The sequence below is a fragment of the Geospiza fortis genome, unplaced genomic scaffold (genome assembly GCF_000277835.1).
Source record: "Geospiza fortis unplaced genomic scaffold, GeoFor_1.0 scaffold40, whole genome shotgun sequence".
Classification (NCBI taxonomy): Eukaryota; Metazoa; Chordata; class Aves; order Passeriformes; family Thraupidae; genus Geospiza; species Geospiza fortis.
In genome coordinates this window covers 25874737-25890969 of record NW_005054297.1, presented here as the reverse complement: position 1 = coordinate 25890969, position 16233 = coordinate 25874737, and the positions used below count along the sequence as shown (strand labels likewise).

The following is a 16233-nucleotide window of genomic DNA, read 5'->3' as shown; positions in this document are numbered from 1 at the left end:
GGCACGGGCGGTGAGCCGACCCTGCACGTAAAAACTGCAGCGTTTCCCCCCGGGGGGGGTTCGCGTCCTTCCCGGCAGGCCGGGGGAGGCGCGGCCCGCCTGTGGAGCAGGTGGGAAGTGCCGCCGCCTGAGATTTACCGAGGTGTTCAGAGTAGTTGTGCCTTTGACACTATCTTTTTTTATTTATTTTTTTTTCCCGCAGCCCCAAGCACTGATATTATCGCAGAGAATTGGATGTACTGCTGTTGGAGACTACTAGTCTCCGTTTACTGATGCCTGTTTATTGTGATGCAGGAAAGCCCCCTTGCTTTAAGGTGTTTCTTTTGGGTGCAGTTAAATAGCACATTATTTCATAAAGCCATTCAGTTCTGTTCAAACATTTTCTTACCAGAAAGTAGCATAACTTAGAGTAGTATTGCCATGCTTTGGAAATTTGTGAATGGCATTCCCTCTCTGTGCAGTATGAAGGGGTAGAGAAGGAAAGCCTCTGGCTGCTCCCTGGTGTGAAGCATTCCAATGATCTGTTGGGAGGAACAAGAAAATCACTTTTATTACATTGTTCAAATTACATGAGGCTCTTGTCAGAAACCCAGATAGGAGCTTGAATGGGGACATTTTTCTGCAAAGGCACAGAGAGCTAATTTTAGTTTCCTAGCTGCAGAGTTCTACAAAGTAGGTATTCTGACAGTAGTCACTAGGTAAGATTTCTTGCAGCATTTCCTGTGCTCTGGAGGTTTTGTTACAGTATGTACTGGCTCCAAGTAATTTTGTTATTGAAGTGGGTGAAATTGATAACATGTTACTGAAAGTTAAGGGCTTTCTTAGACATCAGTGCATGAACCTTTTCAGTCTTTACCATGGTGTATACTTCTTCCTTTTGATGTTTTACTCAGCCTTGTTAGTGCATAGTATCTTTGATGTCTTTTCAGCCAAAGTTAAGAAAACCTCAAGGAGGGAAGCAAGAGAAAAAAGTGATCCATCCCTACAGCAGAAAAGCTGCACAGCTTGCAAGGGAAGTACACAAGCAGGAAAAGAAAGAAAAGTAAGTTGACTGCAAAACCTCTGTACAGATCAAAGAATAGCATCACAAATGATACTTTTTATTTGTGCTAGTGGACATGGACTGTTATGCTGATATAACCACAAGAAAACAGAAAGGCCTGTATAACTTAACAGTGCTGCTGGGCCATGTGAGGTGACAGGTTTACATGCATTAAATCAGGTTATACAAAGTGTGTAGTTCTGCTGCTTTACTTTGGGTGTTGTCCTTCCAAGTTAGATTTCTTGCCTTTGATGATCTGAATAGCACGATGCTGGTGATTTCACGTGAAGGTGAGTCACCTAGTTTGGCTTTACTTCAAGTTCAGTAAGGATCCTGCTCAAGGGTCTAGCTGCTTCTGCTAAAATGCTGAGTTAATAGAAAAGAAAACCCGGAAACCTTCCTGCAGAAGACAGACTTCTGAATAAAACTGTATAGTTAACTCCTCTTTGGTGGTTTTGTGCTGTCCATGGCAAGTTTGTTTTTCTGCTTTTAAGCTTTACTTCCCCCTTCCACAGAGGGAAAAGACAGCTGGTGAAGACTGGCCTTTAAATTACATTGTCTCAGCTTCCTCGTTGTTATGCGTAAATATGTTTGTTTATTTAGGAAGTTACTAAAGCTAGCTTAAAGCATCTTTGGTCTAAGTATAGTACAGCACTACATAAACTAGATAATGCTATATAAATTGTAGTGTCGGGATGGACCATGTGAGCTGAGCCCAAATACTCATTTGTCTGAAGCTGTTAAATTGGAAACTCCTGGTCCAGAGACTGTGCAGTTTTATTGTTGGGATTGATGTGCAACCTTATCCACAGCAGTTGCACTGTTGCTTTCCCTAGAAGGGGGGCCTTTGCTGCCACAGTGGGGTCATGTAGCCTCCAGCAGGGCTGCTGTAAGCATTCACAAGCAGCATGTGTTGATTGGGCAGATTCTTAATGTGAGAGGCGTTTTCCCTGCTGTTTTGTAATTTTTCTGTGCTCTCTGACTATTGATAGTAAATTTTTATTGCAGATTATTTTCCTACTGCTAAATTGACCACTTTGTCCCTTAGCTTTCTCACCTTGTGTCATAAAAACCACTCACAGTTCTTAGTCAAAAAAGATGACTTCATCTTACTTGATTCTTAGTGCTTGCATTTGTGACTTCACCATACAGAAAAAACAGGCACAAGAAAACTTAGGGAGCAATACTTACTAGTTATTCATTGTGACATGGCAGACAAAGCTTTTAGTGACAGTCTGGTGTGGTTACACTGATATGGACAACAGTGCTGATGTTTCTGCTTGGAGTGCTGCTTTTTCTTCCTCCTTCCTCTTGCAACAGCAATAAGTTCAAAGGCCCTGCTGAAATTGGGATAGACAATATCCACTGCTTTCCCCTCATCCATCCAGGCAGTTGTTTCATCACAGAAGGCTATCAGGTTGGTCAAACATGACTTACCTGTAGTAAATCCATGCTGACTCCTGATCACCTCCTTGTTGTGCATGTGGATAGAGATGGCCTCCAGAATGAGGTGCTCCATTGCCTTTGCAGTGATTTAGGTGGGGCTGACTGGCTGGTAGTTCCCTGGATTCTCCTTCCCATCTTGGAAGACCAGGGTGACATTTGTTTTCTTCCAGTCCTCAGGCTCCTCTCCTCATCTCCACAACCTTTCAAAGATAATTGTGAGTGGTTTAGCCATGGTGTCTGCCAGCTTCCTTGGCAGTCATGGATGCATCCCTCAGGACCCATGGCTTTGTGGATGTTAAGCTTGCCTGGGTGTTCTCTAGCCCAATCCTCCTTAGTCAAGGGAAAGTCTTCCCTTCTGACATTCCTTAGCCCTGGTCAGAGATTCCTGAGGGCTGCTCTTGGCAGTGAAGGCCCGTGCAAAGAAGGCGTTTGGTATTTCTGCCTCATCTCTCCTCTGTTGCCAGGGTGCCCCGCAATTCAGTAAGAGCCCTACATTAGCCTTAGTTCTCCTTTGGTCACTGATGTATTTGAAGAAGCCCTATCCTTGCTATTTCAATCTAGGCTGATTGTAAAAGATGTAACCTTTCATTTTGCATAGGGGAACCATTCCACCAAGAATAGTGTGTCAGTTTTGACCATCCAGAGCATATTGTGATAGCAAAATGATCTTATATTTTGTATCTTTGTATCTTATAAATAAGTTTTCAACATCTTACACTTTTGGGGCCTGAACAGTTAACTGTGCTTTGTAGATAGATCACTTTTGTTGTGGTGTTCTCTAAATCAGTTGCACTAAAAACATCCTCCAGTTCTCTATGTTCTATTTTCTGTATTGTCTTGACTTGAAGAGCAATTCAATTTGAAAGACATGAAAATGATTTTTTTTCCTTTAGTGTTTTTAAAAGACTTTTTAAGGCTTCCAATTTCTTTTGAATCTCTATCTACACTATCAGCTTGGTAAATTCTCAGGATTTTTTTTTTTAATATTGGGAATTAAATATGTGTTGAACTTTTTTGTTGTAATTACTTAGCTTTCAGTTTCTGTAATATAATAGTGAAGCTTGGATTAATTTTGCATAGCTCTGAAAAAGACAAGACAAATTTCTGATGCTGTGAATGGAGGAAAGCTTTCCACTCCTACACTCTTGGGAAAAAGAAATAGCTCACACCAGTTTTATTCTTCTGCATTGCTTCTGCAGGTCTATTAAATGTCTTTAAACAATTTTCCAAATTGCTTCTATTGAGTGACAGCCCTGTTCTCTGGTGGAAGCTTAGTACATCATTTGGTGGTAAATAGAAGCTACCTTGTAATCTCTACAGAATTTTCTTCCTTAGTCCCATCTACAAATCTGGCATTTTTTGACTGTGCTTGTTATTGTGTAGAAGTTGTCTGAAGTATGAATAGGACACAAAACAACTCCATGTGATCTCACTAGGGCTGAGTAAAGGGGATAATTTCTCTGTACAGGCTAGTGCACTTCTGCAGAATGGAAAAACTGGATTAGAGTATTCAGTGAATGTAGAAGTCCATAGAGGTCATCTGTACTATTTTTATTAAGCTGTGGATTTCCTTGCCAGAGGATGCTTTAATTGTGGCTGGCTAAATTTGTGCAGTAATACTTTTTGAACGTACATACATTTTATCTGTTGATTACTATTTAACAAAGGTGTAGGGTGTAGGAAACCATTGAATGGTATGTTACTGGAGGGTGAGAATATCTTTTATAGAAGTATCAGTCAATGTTTTTGGGTTTGTATGATTTATTTTGTTTTGGTTGGGTTTTGTTGTTTTTTTTCCCTTTGGTGCTTGTCTGGAGACAGAATTCAGGACTGGAGACAGTTCAGGCTTCTATTTGCTTATTAACTTTCCTATAGGATGGAGGGAAGGAAATAACTACTGTGATTGTTCCTGTTTATGTTCTACAGAAAGGAAAATTGCATTAAGTTATGAGATGCATATTGCAGTATCTTTTGCCCAAACGAGATAGTAGAAAAGGGTAGATATTATCCATAAGGAATTTGAATATTTAAATGCAGCATTGGGAAAAATGAGGGAGAAATTCTGCATTAAGTTGCAGTCTTTTATGGGCTCCATTGTCCACTCTTCACTGCAAGCATTTGTAACAAAGTATGACAGCAGCTATAAGTTTACTGTCCAGAAACTGAGACTGCACTACAAAAGACCAATCTTAACCATAATAAGAGGAGACAGACCAATTGCTTTTAGAAAATTGGCTACAATCTTAAATCATCTTGTTCACTTCAATTACACCTTTTTCTTGCCTGCATCCATCTCCTCTCAATTCTCTTCAAGGTCTAATGAGCAGCAACAACTTCCAGTGTATTACTACCAGTTTATTCTCTCTTAATCTACACGTGAATACTTATTCCTTTAGGCAGCTTGTTTGCTCTGTTAAATAATTACATGGATGTTTTTATGAGACAGCAATAGCTGCTTCACTGGCAGTAGTAGAACACTGACTTTTCTACACTTTAGGAGACCTGACCATAGTGAGAAATTAATGAAACTTCTGTAGTTGTAATGTACTAACACCAGTCATGTTTTCCTGCAACTGCAGAAATACCTATCTGGTTTTGGTAGCTAAAGCTAATTTAGCTGTGCATTTTTTTTCCTGTTGTTTTCCCTCCTGAGTCAAAATAGACCCTTTCTACTGAGAATGCACAATAAATTTCTTAGTAGTCAGTACGTTTTCATTACAGATAAGCTAGTCTAATACTGACATGCTCTGAGACATGACATCTAAGGAGTTTTTACCATGATGGGGCATGAAGCGACCCTTTGGCAGTAAGCAATCTTAAAAGATTTCCTGGTAGAACACTGTGTGTGCTTTTTCTGAGGTTTTCCCCTGTCTAACCTCTCTTGACTCACTGTGTTTCTACTTGCATTGCTTGTGGCAGTGATGCTTTGTGACATACTCTTGCAGATTCTGCATGAGGACCTGACAGACTGTTAGCTTTTAAAATTATTTATTTTGAAAAGCCTGTCTTTTTTTTTCAGAGCCATAGATGGCATTTGTATTTGTGGATATTATCAAGAAAAAATACCGAGTTTGTAATCTGATTTGGAAAATACTTATTCATTGTTAGTATTTAGAGAAGAATAGTTGAATACAATATCTGAGATAAAGAGCTGCTAAAGGAACATGTATAATTTAAAGTACTTAGTAAACATCAAGAAAACAAGCAATCACTCTTATTAATAATCATTGCCTAAGCAGAGGATTTCTGGAAGGTGGGTGAAGAAGAAAGTCATCAAGAAACAACAGCCTGCCACAAGACTATGTCACTGACCTTACCTCTCTCCTTCCTGAGCAAAAGCTATTACTCATTGTGTGGAGGGAGAGGAGAAGGAGTTTCTTTGACTCACCTGATTTGATTAGCCTCCCTGCTAATGCTATTGTCTTCTAACAGTCACCGAGGTGAGGTTTTTATAAAAAGTACAATATGGCAACTTCCGAGCCTATCATTCATTATTTCTCATACTGAAATTAGTTGTGTGCACCAGGAGACTGAAGGTTTTTCATCCAGAAGAAAATGGTGGTTCTGTACTTGGCTACTTTGATAAATAAATGATTTAGTGGCCCTTAGCAGGTGCAGATGGCAGTTTCTAGTGTTTTAGAATGTAGATGGGTGAAATGATCCTGTTTAGGCAGCTTTCCTAGATTCCATTGTCATTTTCTGTATGGCAAAGCTCTGCAGACAGGCTCGTGTAGCAGCGTTGCCTTGCAGGGTTCCCAGCAGGGATTGCTGGTATGGAGTTCCACTAAGGGAAGTATGTGTCCTTTTCTTGGATGCTGTTACCATCCAAAGCTCCCTGCTGTAAGTCCTCTGAGGATAAAAGCCTGCCCAGGTTTTATTGAAGGCTTCTTCTACACATGCTGGGGTATCCATAGAAGTAAAAACTTCTTTAATGTATTAGTGTGTTGTCTCCTTATTACAAAAGTTTCATACCTTCTTGGTGTTCCCTCGTGGGCTGCTCCTCCAAGCACTAACTCTTTCTTCTTCACAAAGCCAACTGACTCCAATTCCCTTCTCAACCGGCCACCCCACTTTTTTATAGCACACCTGTTAAAGTCAGGCCTGTTCCTAATCTTTGATAATTGACCCAGCTGCAACTCCTTAGGGGTGAGATTACTTTCTACACTATCTTCATTTTCTTATATTCTATCCCACTACATTAGTGGAATTCTTGGCAGTTGGTACATGCTGTGCATTTGCTTGTATATGGCTTTTAGAGAGTCTTCAGAGGATGAAATACTTCTTGAAAAATTGAATCGTTATTTAATAATGTAGCTTTGTGGGCAAGTGACACAAGTATGTTTGTCTCTGGAAAAGTAAGGGTTTATTTTTTGATCCTAGTTTTTATGGTAGGTGACAGACTTCTGTGCTCTGAGTTACTTCAGTTAGCTCTAAAATGCTCATTAAATTTTACAGAGTAAAAGGAATTTAATAAAGGAGCACAATAGCTTTGAACTATGATGAATTTTAGCATTATTTATTATTTGTCAATTATAGCCTTTATGATTTACTTAATCCATTACCAATTTTTCTATTTAATAAGAAGAAGTCAATTTATCAGATATCCTTGAATATATACACTGAATATTTATGGCTAGGATATTTTTTCCAGTCAAAAATTCCACACTTACCCCAATAATGTCTTGTTTTCCTTTCTGGATACAACAGAACATTGGAAGATCCTTTGATGCAAATTAAATCTGACACCTACAAGACAAAAGAGTATGAGGCTTGGGATTTCCTGCTAGAGAACTTCTCTTTTTTGAGAACTCCTAATTAGGATGAAAATTAATCCCAAATAGAATTGTATACCCACACCTCATAGAGTACAGAAGGCTTTTGAGTATCTTGCCAGAGATTCAAGTGGACTTAAAAGTACTGTGAGACAGAGTTGGGGAGTTCTTTAATGAAGTTGTTAATTTTGGTTTCTTAACATATTAATTTACTGTTCACTAAGCACAAACTTTAATTATTACAAGCTTTAAGGTAACAGAATGGTATTTTTCACATTGCATGCTTAATTTGCAAGAATGCAGTGCAGTGAAATCTCCCAACTCATTAAACATACCACAAGAATATCAGAACTACTTAAGGAAATTGTGACAATGCAGCTCTTTGGTGTAATTCCTTTTGTTGTGCTCTGAGAAAAATAGTGCATCTTTTTTTCTTCCAAGAAACTTTTTAGCTTAATAGGTAAACTGGACAAATTTCAGCTAGTAATTTTACCAGAAAGTAGATCTTGTGGATGAAACAGAAAAAGTTTTACATTATTTGGAATTTGTCAAATATTTCTATTTGAATTTATAATAATTTCTATATTGAATTTGTCAAATATTTCTATTTGAATTTATACCTTGATTTTCATTGTGACTGAAAAAAACCCCAACTTTTTGAGAATAAAATTAAGGTCATTGTTGATATAATGCTCATTCCTGGCTTACACATCTGTTTTTTCTCTGCTAGGTTGAAGACTGACAAAGCTTTGCGTTTAAGTATTATTGGTAAGCAGAAACTTTTATTACTGAGTACAGTATTCAGTTTGTTAGTACAGATTCTAAGTTTTATCAGGTTTTTAGACATCCAGTTAGAGCTTCTTTTTCTATAATCTGATTCTGCAGTCTTCAAATAGACTTGGTTGAAATACTGAAATACCTGACACGTCCACTTTATATATACCGGATTGAATTTGGGGCTGAGCATAGCTAATCTTTAGTCAGTGTACACAAGAGCAGGGCAGTATAGACCAAGTGAGTGTTTTGTACATCTGTACACATATTTATTGTATTTGGTCTCCAAGCTTTTTATAATTGCTTGTAAAAAAACGATGATATATGTAGCTTAAAAGACACATTGTGTTAGCAAGTAAATTCAAAATTGGAGACACATCCTGGAATATTTTTCTCTTCCATATGATTGATCCTGCAGCTTTTCAATTTAATCTGTTTAAAAACAGATGTGACAACCAGAACTCAGCCACTGTGTTGGTTCTTTTCCCCCTTTCTAAGTTTCCTTCCTAAGTAATTGATATAGTGATATTTTAGTTAGTTTCCAGTAAAACAAAGCCTAACTTTTTTTTTTTCCTTTCATGTAAGGGAGGTATAAAATCTGGAATGATGTGGAAATTTGCCTTCATACTTGGTACCCACAGTATCAGAGTCTGTGATACCATTCAAAATCTTGAAAATGGGGGAGGGGCTTTAAAAACTTTGAGAAACTTTAATAAGTGTTGATGCTACAGTGGTGGTGTAACCATTAATATTCATTTTATTCTTATAGGAGAAAAACTGCAATGGTTTCAAAGTCACCTTGATCCCAGTAAAATCGAGTACACAAAGAAGGAAGCTGGTGAACTAATTGAAAAGTAAGACTGGTGTTAAAAACAAGATTAAAAAGCTTGACTTGTCTTTAAAAATAATGTGATGATGACTCAGAGGATGACTTTTATATATTTCCAATAATGTCAAGTAGTTGATTTTGTTGCCAGTGACAAATACAGAGAGACATATATAGTCATACTAGAATTATTCAAATAAGTCATTTTGTAGTTTCTTTTTTTTTTAATTATTGAAGTATATCCCTAGTTTTGTAGTGTGTAAAGGCTTTAAATGATTTGGACAGTAGTAATCACATGCATTTGCTTGTTGGGTTATTCTGTGACACCTGAACATGCAGATTTCGTATTACTCCTTGAGTCTCCAATAAATAAAATAAATTAGAAAATAAATACAATTATTAAAATAATTTATCAGACTAATTTACTTTACAAATTATTTTGTAAAATAATTTATCAGACTAATTTCTGTATGACTGCACCTAGCTTTTATGCATTTTATTTCTTTCAGTTATATGTGTCGATTCAATGCTGAATTGGAGCAGATTGAATTACAAAACAGTATTAAAGGCAGACAAGGAAGACAGCATGGTTCACGGGAAACTGTCATCAAGCAGACAATAGAACGTGAAAGACAACTCTATGAGGGCTATGGAATAGGTATGTAAAAGTATCAGAAAGAATTCAGTCCTCACACCTGCTTACAAGGCCAGAATCTAAGCAAACTTTCTAGGCATTGTCCTTATTTTTCTCTTTAAAGAAATTCCTAAGTGCTAGGTGCTTGTGCCTTGCAGAGTTATTTGGGAGGAGGGCCACGGTGAAGAAAAGGAGAAAAAAAGATGGTGGAGATCTGACTCATATATTCGACTTTTGTCTTTCTTTGTGCATCTTTGCTAGTACAGTCTTTTCAGTGCAGGCATATATAACCTATGTTTTAAACTAAAGTGAGCTTTTAATGCACCTGCTTTGAATTCTGTACAGCAGCTGGTTGGACCTTCATTTTATGGCTGGAACTAGTCTGAAGGGAAGCAGCAATAGTTTGGTGAAATAAGAAAGAAAAAGAGATCATGAAAGTGCAAAAAGCAAAGAGTTGTTTGGGGATAGTCAAGATAAGCAGTGAAGTGTTTGATTTTGCTTTAACCAATAACGTACAGGTTGAAGCTGAGTGGTAAACTTAGCTTTAATGCTGAGTTATTATCCAGACATAATTGATCCTTCTAATAGTAAAATATGTTGTGGAAAACATGAAAAATCTACATTATTCTGTAGTTAGGATTCAAAGCACAGCAAGGTTTGGGTTCTGTGTCATATTCCCTGGTCAGCTGTCCCAGCTGTGTTCCCTCCCAGCTCCTTGCGCACTCTCAGCCTCCTCACTGGTGGGCTGGGCTGAGGAGCAGAAAGAGTCTTATCTGTGCAAGCCCAGCTCAGGAATAATGAAAACATCCTGTTTTCATCAACACCATTTCCAGCTAATCTCAAATGCAGCCCTATGCTAACTACTGCGAAGAAAATTAACTCTACCCCGGCCAAAATCAGCGCACCCTGATATGTATTGTATAAACCAAGAAAATTAATAACTTTAAAATTTTGCCAGTGCAGCCGGCAGAGGAGTTTAAGAATATCTGTATGACTTCATGCATCATCTTTGGTGTCTTAGAAGGAGGGGGAAAAAGTCATAGGAAACTCGATTCTGTGATTGTCATCAAACAGCTCAATTGTAGAATGTATTCTTCTTGTTTTTTGCTTTTAAATTTTAGTTCTTTTTGTTCTTACTGCTTTGTGAAAAGCTGACAGAAAAAGGCAGTAAGGCTAGAGAAAAAGATGTCAAATACACAAGCACAACATAAAAATCATGAAGAAGCTAGAAATATTGTAGGCAAAATTTGAGGTTATTAGAGAATTAGCAAGTAAAGTGTTCAGAGAACACAGTGCAACTTCACATATTAAATACACTTTCAAATCATTCATTATTTGTTATCACAGCTGCTGCAGGTTTTGGTCTCTGTCTAGGACAGTGTTCATTCAGAGAAAATAGTTGCTGCTACGTACTATAGCAGCTAAATACTGTAGTTAGAGATTGGGCATAAATGGAAATCAGCTGGAAACAGTGCTTTTATGCCTCTAGCTCATTATTAATCCTAGAAGCTTTAGTGAGTGGAGCTTTTATAACTGACTTAGATTTGTTGGGTTTTCCCCCCCCCCATTCTTGAACTCAGTTATTTCTTGTATGCATGTGCATTTGCTATGAAGAGACTGCATAGTATATATTCTTTTCATTTAGGGAAGTCTACTAAACTTTAATGCAGTCTATTTATATCATAGAATCAATTAAGTTGGAAAAGACTTCCAAGATCGTTAAATCCAACCTTTGAGCAAACACCACCATGTCAACTAGACCATAGCATTAAGTGCCACATCCAGTCATTTCTTGAACACTGCCTGGGCTGCTGATTCCTCCATCACTTCCTTGGGCAGCTCATTCCAATGCTTAACCATTCTTTAAGTGAAAAAAACATCTGTCCTAACATCCAACATGAACCTTCCCTGGGTGTAGCTTGAGGGCATTTCCTCTTGTCCTGTAAAGGATATATGTAAATGAAAAACCAACTCTTTACAAAATGTAAGAATTTGTTTACAGAAGTGGTAGACATCCCAAAATACAGCAAATTTTAGTCTTTTTTTAAACTAACAATAGCTATACAGGGAACGGTATCAGTGATGTTGTTGAGGTTTAGCAGCTCCTTGTCACTTACTCCTTAAATGTATCTACAGTAGTTTTACTGCAGTTTTCTTCCTCTTGTTTTCATATTGTGTGTATTTGGGTTTTCTGTTTAATCTGGTATTACATGTTAATAGCAAAGCTATGGAAAGGCAATGCTAGATTATTTATTTGTAACCCAGAGTTAGTATGCTTTCAGTGGAAAAGCATCATAATTATTTCATTCGAACACCATCCATCTTTGATAATTTGCTTCTAATTACTTTACATGTTCTCTCAGATGTGTAATACTAATCTTGGGGGAAAGTGGCTTTTAAAACTAAATACACTAGTTTTATTAATTAGTTCTGCAGGCTTCACATTACAGGGAAATCAATTTAATTCAGATGAAGGCTGTATCAATTCCATTTATCTGCTAATGTACCTTCTGTACTATTGGTTAGCTGCTGTTTTCTGTAGTGATCATTATTGTATAACTGAATAATTTTTTGCTGAAAGAGCATCTACAGTTTCCTTCTTCTTAACAGGCTGTTTTTGTTCATCCTCAAAAGAAAGAAAAGTAAAACTATCTGAAAGGGTCAGAAACATTAAAAAATGTTTGCTTACCATCTTTCACTGCTGTTTTGCTAAATGCATAAATTGTTGAATACTTTGTCTTAGAAATGCCAGACAATAATATACTCCCCAAAATACTGTCTTAATTTCTTTCCCACTAACTCTTGTTCTATATTTCTGTCTTACATTTTTTCTGTCTTTAGTTCAGAAAAACATGCTCCTTAACATTTTAAAGCAAATGAAGGAGTTCACAAGCAGCAGCAAAAACCATGACATTGGTGCATGCTAAGGACATGCAGCTGAGTTAGACAAGTGTTACTAATCCAGCATAATTTAGAAAATCAGTTACTGTGCAGTATATAATTTATTTCTACATGCAGCTCTATTCTTAATCTTGCGACTCAGTAGTTTTTATTGTGTAACATATTGTAAACACACATGTAACCGTAGCTTAAAATTTTTGCCACTGCCAAAGCAACAAAGATTAATTCAGTGCCAAATCTTGGCTTGTCACAGAATTTCCTCTCAGAGTGCCTGCTTTCTCGTGATGTTGGTGAGCCCTGAATGATAGGCTAGATAAAACTGTTAGAATATTCTCTTTGGAAAAGGTCTGCATAACTTTAAACCCATTATATGTTTAAAAAAAAAGGAAAACAAATGAAAGGACTTAATTTGAAAGTCTTGTCATGTAGTCCTGGTTTGTCTGACAAGAACACTGAACTGTATGTTGAATCAGTGCTTTTATCAAAGGAAAAAAATACAAATCTCAGCATAGTGCCACTTCTGCCAAACTCACTGTTTACATCACTACATGCACTACTAGGGGGAAATGGAGTAGCACTGATTGCTCCTTGTAGAATACCTGGGAAAAGGGAAGACCTTCTTACCCTTGTGGGAGCTGGGTTGTTCCAGCATTTGGCACCGTGCTGCCATGAGTGCAGTTCAAGGGACTGCAAAGAAAGCAAGAGCAACTTTGGCTTTGTTTCAAGGCTTTATTGGGAAGAATGGACCTATTGTGGCATGGATATTGTGGCATGGATATTTGGCATGGAACCAAGGAATCAGCAGACCAAAAATGCATTAGGTAAATGTTTCTTTGCCTTGCCTTGCTCAGCTGTGAGCAGTATCATCTCATCTATTTACTGAGGAGCAGTCTGCAGAAATCACTGTAATTGTAATCAAAACATTTCACATATATTGTTCTTCAGTTGGTAACTTCATAACCAAGTATTAAAGGAAGGAATAGTTTTATGATTAGTAAGGACTGTCTGGCCACAAAGATAAATGGTACAGGTATTATCATCCTATGTTTTGTAGTAGCAAAATCATCCATAATCCTGCACGGATAGCATGATTTTATTTATTACTCTAAAACTTGAGGAAACTGATTGATGAACAAAACTAGAACTGTTTGCTCAAGGACAATATAAAAGTTGCTGAAAAGTCACAATTTTAAGAGCTAAAATAAAGTGGATTTAATGTTAGAGAAGTAGAAAACATATGTCTGGTTGAGAAGCCTGCTGTCTGTGAAATCTGTACAATTCATAGACAGTAATGAGGTGTTTTATACTGTGGGAAGATGTCAAGGCTCCTAAGGTATAAATCTCCATAAATTAGTGGTGATGTTAAACACAGGCTGCTTGTAACACTGCAGGACTGACCAAGAAAAGAATGACACAGAAGGGAGGCAAAAGAGCTTTGGCATCCTATGTAAAAATCTGCCTAAATTTATAAATTACACTTTAGTAGGAAGATTTTGGCTATTCCGGAAGGAAAAAAGCAAAATGGTCAGTTCCACATGTCTCAATACAAAATATTTGCCTTCCTTTTTGCTAGCAAAGGTAATACAGATATGTTTTATTGTTTTAGTTATTTGTATTATTATTTGTTTTATTATTTGTATATATGTATGGCAGGTTTCTTTTAGAACGGTTTGGTTGCAATGGAAAGGTGGTATGCAGCCATTTTTTGTTAGAGGCCATTTAGCTCACATTTCTTCCTTTGAAATGAGACTCACTTGAATAATGTAACATATCTAACAGAATTTAATTTCTTTCCTATTAGAAATCCCAGACATTATGAACAGAAAGCATCTTAAATTTTTCAGGTAGGTTTTTTATTATCACTAATAATCTATTTATGCAAAATAGTGTTTCTGAAGTTCACCTGTTATATGTCTTTTTTCATAAAAAAAGGAAATTATACAAAACTGCCATGGAATTTGTCATTTGAAAGAGCAGCGTAGGTATGGCGCTGCTGTTTTGGCATTTCTTAGTTGTTACAAGCTGAACACCTGTGCCAGTTATTAATTGGAAGATTTAGACTTGACAGTTAGAATGCCATTCTCTAACTTAAGTAACTTTTTTCTCAATATTCTTAGATAATATTTGACCTAAAATTCTGACTTCAGCTGTTCACAGTAGTGTTGGTATGTGTGTATATACTAGTTGAAAATCTTAAATGAATTTACAATTTGCATCCAGTTAAAAGATCTGGGAGCTGTTAAACTTGCTGCTGGCTCATCTGGGCCAGCATGTTGGTATGTCCTGGTAGTAGATTGAGTGAGCATTTTTGCTGACAGCTCTATCAAGTGAAATACTTTAAAAGAAGAAGAAGAAGAGAAAACAACTTAGGAATGCTTATGTTGCAAGGAATGCTATATCACTGACTTGCAGGGATGTTTTGTAGCCAGAAGTCATATTTACAGGATATTGGAATAAAGCCAGAAATTCCAAAGAGAGACTGGTGTATTTATAAATATGCAATTGACTTCTTAAACAGGGACATCAGATAGAAGTGTTGTTATATTGCCTTGATAAAGGAAAAGCATATCTTATAATTGGCAAATACTGTCTTTGCCCTTGAGAAAAATTATCCATGAAGTGCACTTACTATAGTCAAGAAAGCATTCTATTAAGTGAGTACTGGGTTTGACTTATATTTAAAACAACCCATTCTCCTTCATGCAGCCTTTTGAAATAATACACTCACCATGTGAATTAATATGTACTAACCCTTTGTGTTCTCTTGAAGTCAGTCACACAAGTTAACATTTACCATAAATCACCAGGGACTTACGTACATGTGATGTCACATATGCAAATTAAGCCCCCAGATGAAGAAACTCTTCTGACCTGTTTGTCTGTTGCTTACCAGACTGCAAATTGAATGAGACAAACCTAAAAGCAGGTGGCCAAAAGTGACTGAGGCTAGAATTAATCAGTGGGAATAAAGTGAATCATATATTTTTGTTTCAGAATATCACATCTGAAAGTACTTATTTCTTCATAGAGAAATTACAGCTTCTGTAGTGTACAAAGTCAGGTGAAATCTTTATTGCTCATTCATACCACAGTGGGACAGAGGATAACTTAGAAAAGCAGCCTCACTTGAGTTAGCATCTTCTGAGGAAATGTGAATTAACTCCACCATTCCTTCCTTTCTATTGGTAACTGGTTTTCATTACTTACTTTTTCTCTTTAAGAGAATGGGATGGTGATCTGAGGAAACTGCCAAACATCAAAATGAAAAAGCTTTCTGCTAGGGATGCTGCCTGCAGTCACCCTGAGGTGACAGATGCAGAAGCAAAAGAAGACTTGAATGAAGAAGAAGAGGTGGGCCCTGATGAGCACCAGCTGAACCAAGAGCTGAAATAGTGAAGGGAATTGTAAGAAATCTATTTTAATTTTCACTGGAAACAAAAATAAAATTTAACTATATTTCTAAAGGTTTTGTTGGTTGTTTTTTTATTATCTGTTTACCTCCAGTGAAGAATAAACAATATTACTGGGTGAAGCTTTATATTACTGGATAAAATTTTTGACTATAAATAAATACTTATAACCTTAATCATGTAAGTTTATGTCTTGAAATCCCCCAACTAGCCAAGTACCTTTTCTGTCTAGGTTCAGACTGGGATACTTTGTGGTCAGAATCCATACCTTTTTGTAGTAATTGCAATAATCTGTTTAACATGAGGAACTCTTCTCTTTGTACCTTTTCTTTGAGAATCTCTGTCAGGATCATAGAGATCTGGAAATGCTTTAGTAAGATACTGAGTATTTTATGTTTTGTCAAGAGAATTTTAAAGAGTTACTGTCC

General features: G+C 37.0%; 1 protein-coding gene across 1 annotated transcript in view; it reads left to right on the top strand.

The window, feature by feature from the left end:
- TMA16 (translation machinery associated 16 homolog) overlaps positions 1-15861 on the top strand; it is a 19638-nt gene extending 3777 nt beyond the window's left edge. The window contains exons 2-8 of the mRNA XM_005415698.2: positions 79-142; positions 930-1042; positions 7991-8028; positions 8804-8888; positions 9370-9518; positions 14197-14239; positions 15617-15861. Coding sequence (XP_005415755.2) covers positions 79-142; positions 930-1042; positions 7991-8028; positions 8804-8888; positions 9370-9518; positions 14197-14239; positions 15617-15788 — 664 coding nt within the window. The 3' untranslated portion in view covers positions 15789-15861. The remainder of the gene's footprint in view (positions 1-78; positions 143-929; positions 1043-7990; positions 8029-8803; positions 8889-9369; positions 9519-14196; positions 14240-15616) is intronic.
- Positions 15862-16233: the final 372 nt, after the last annotated feature.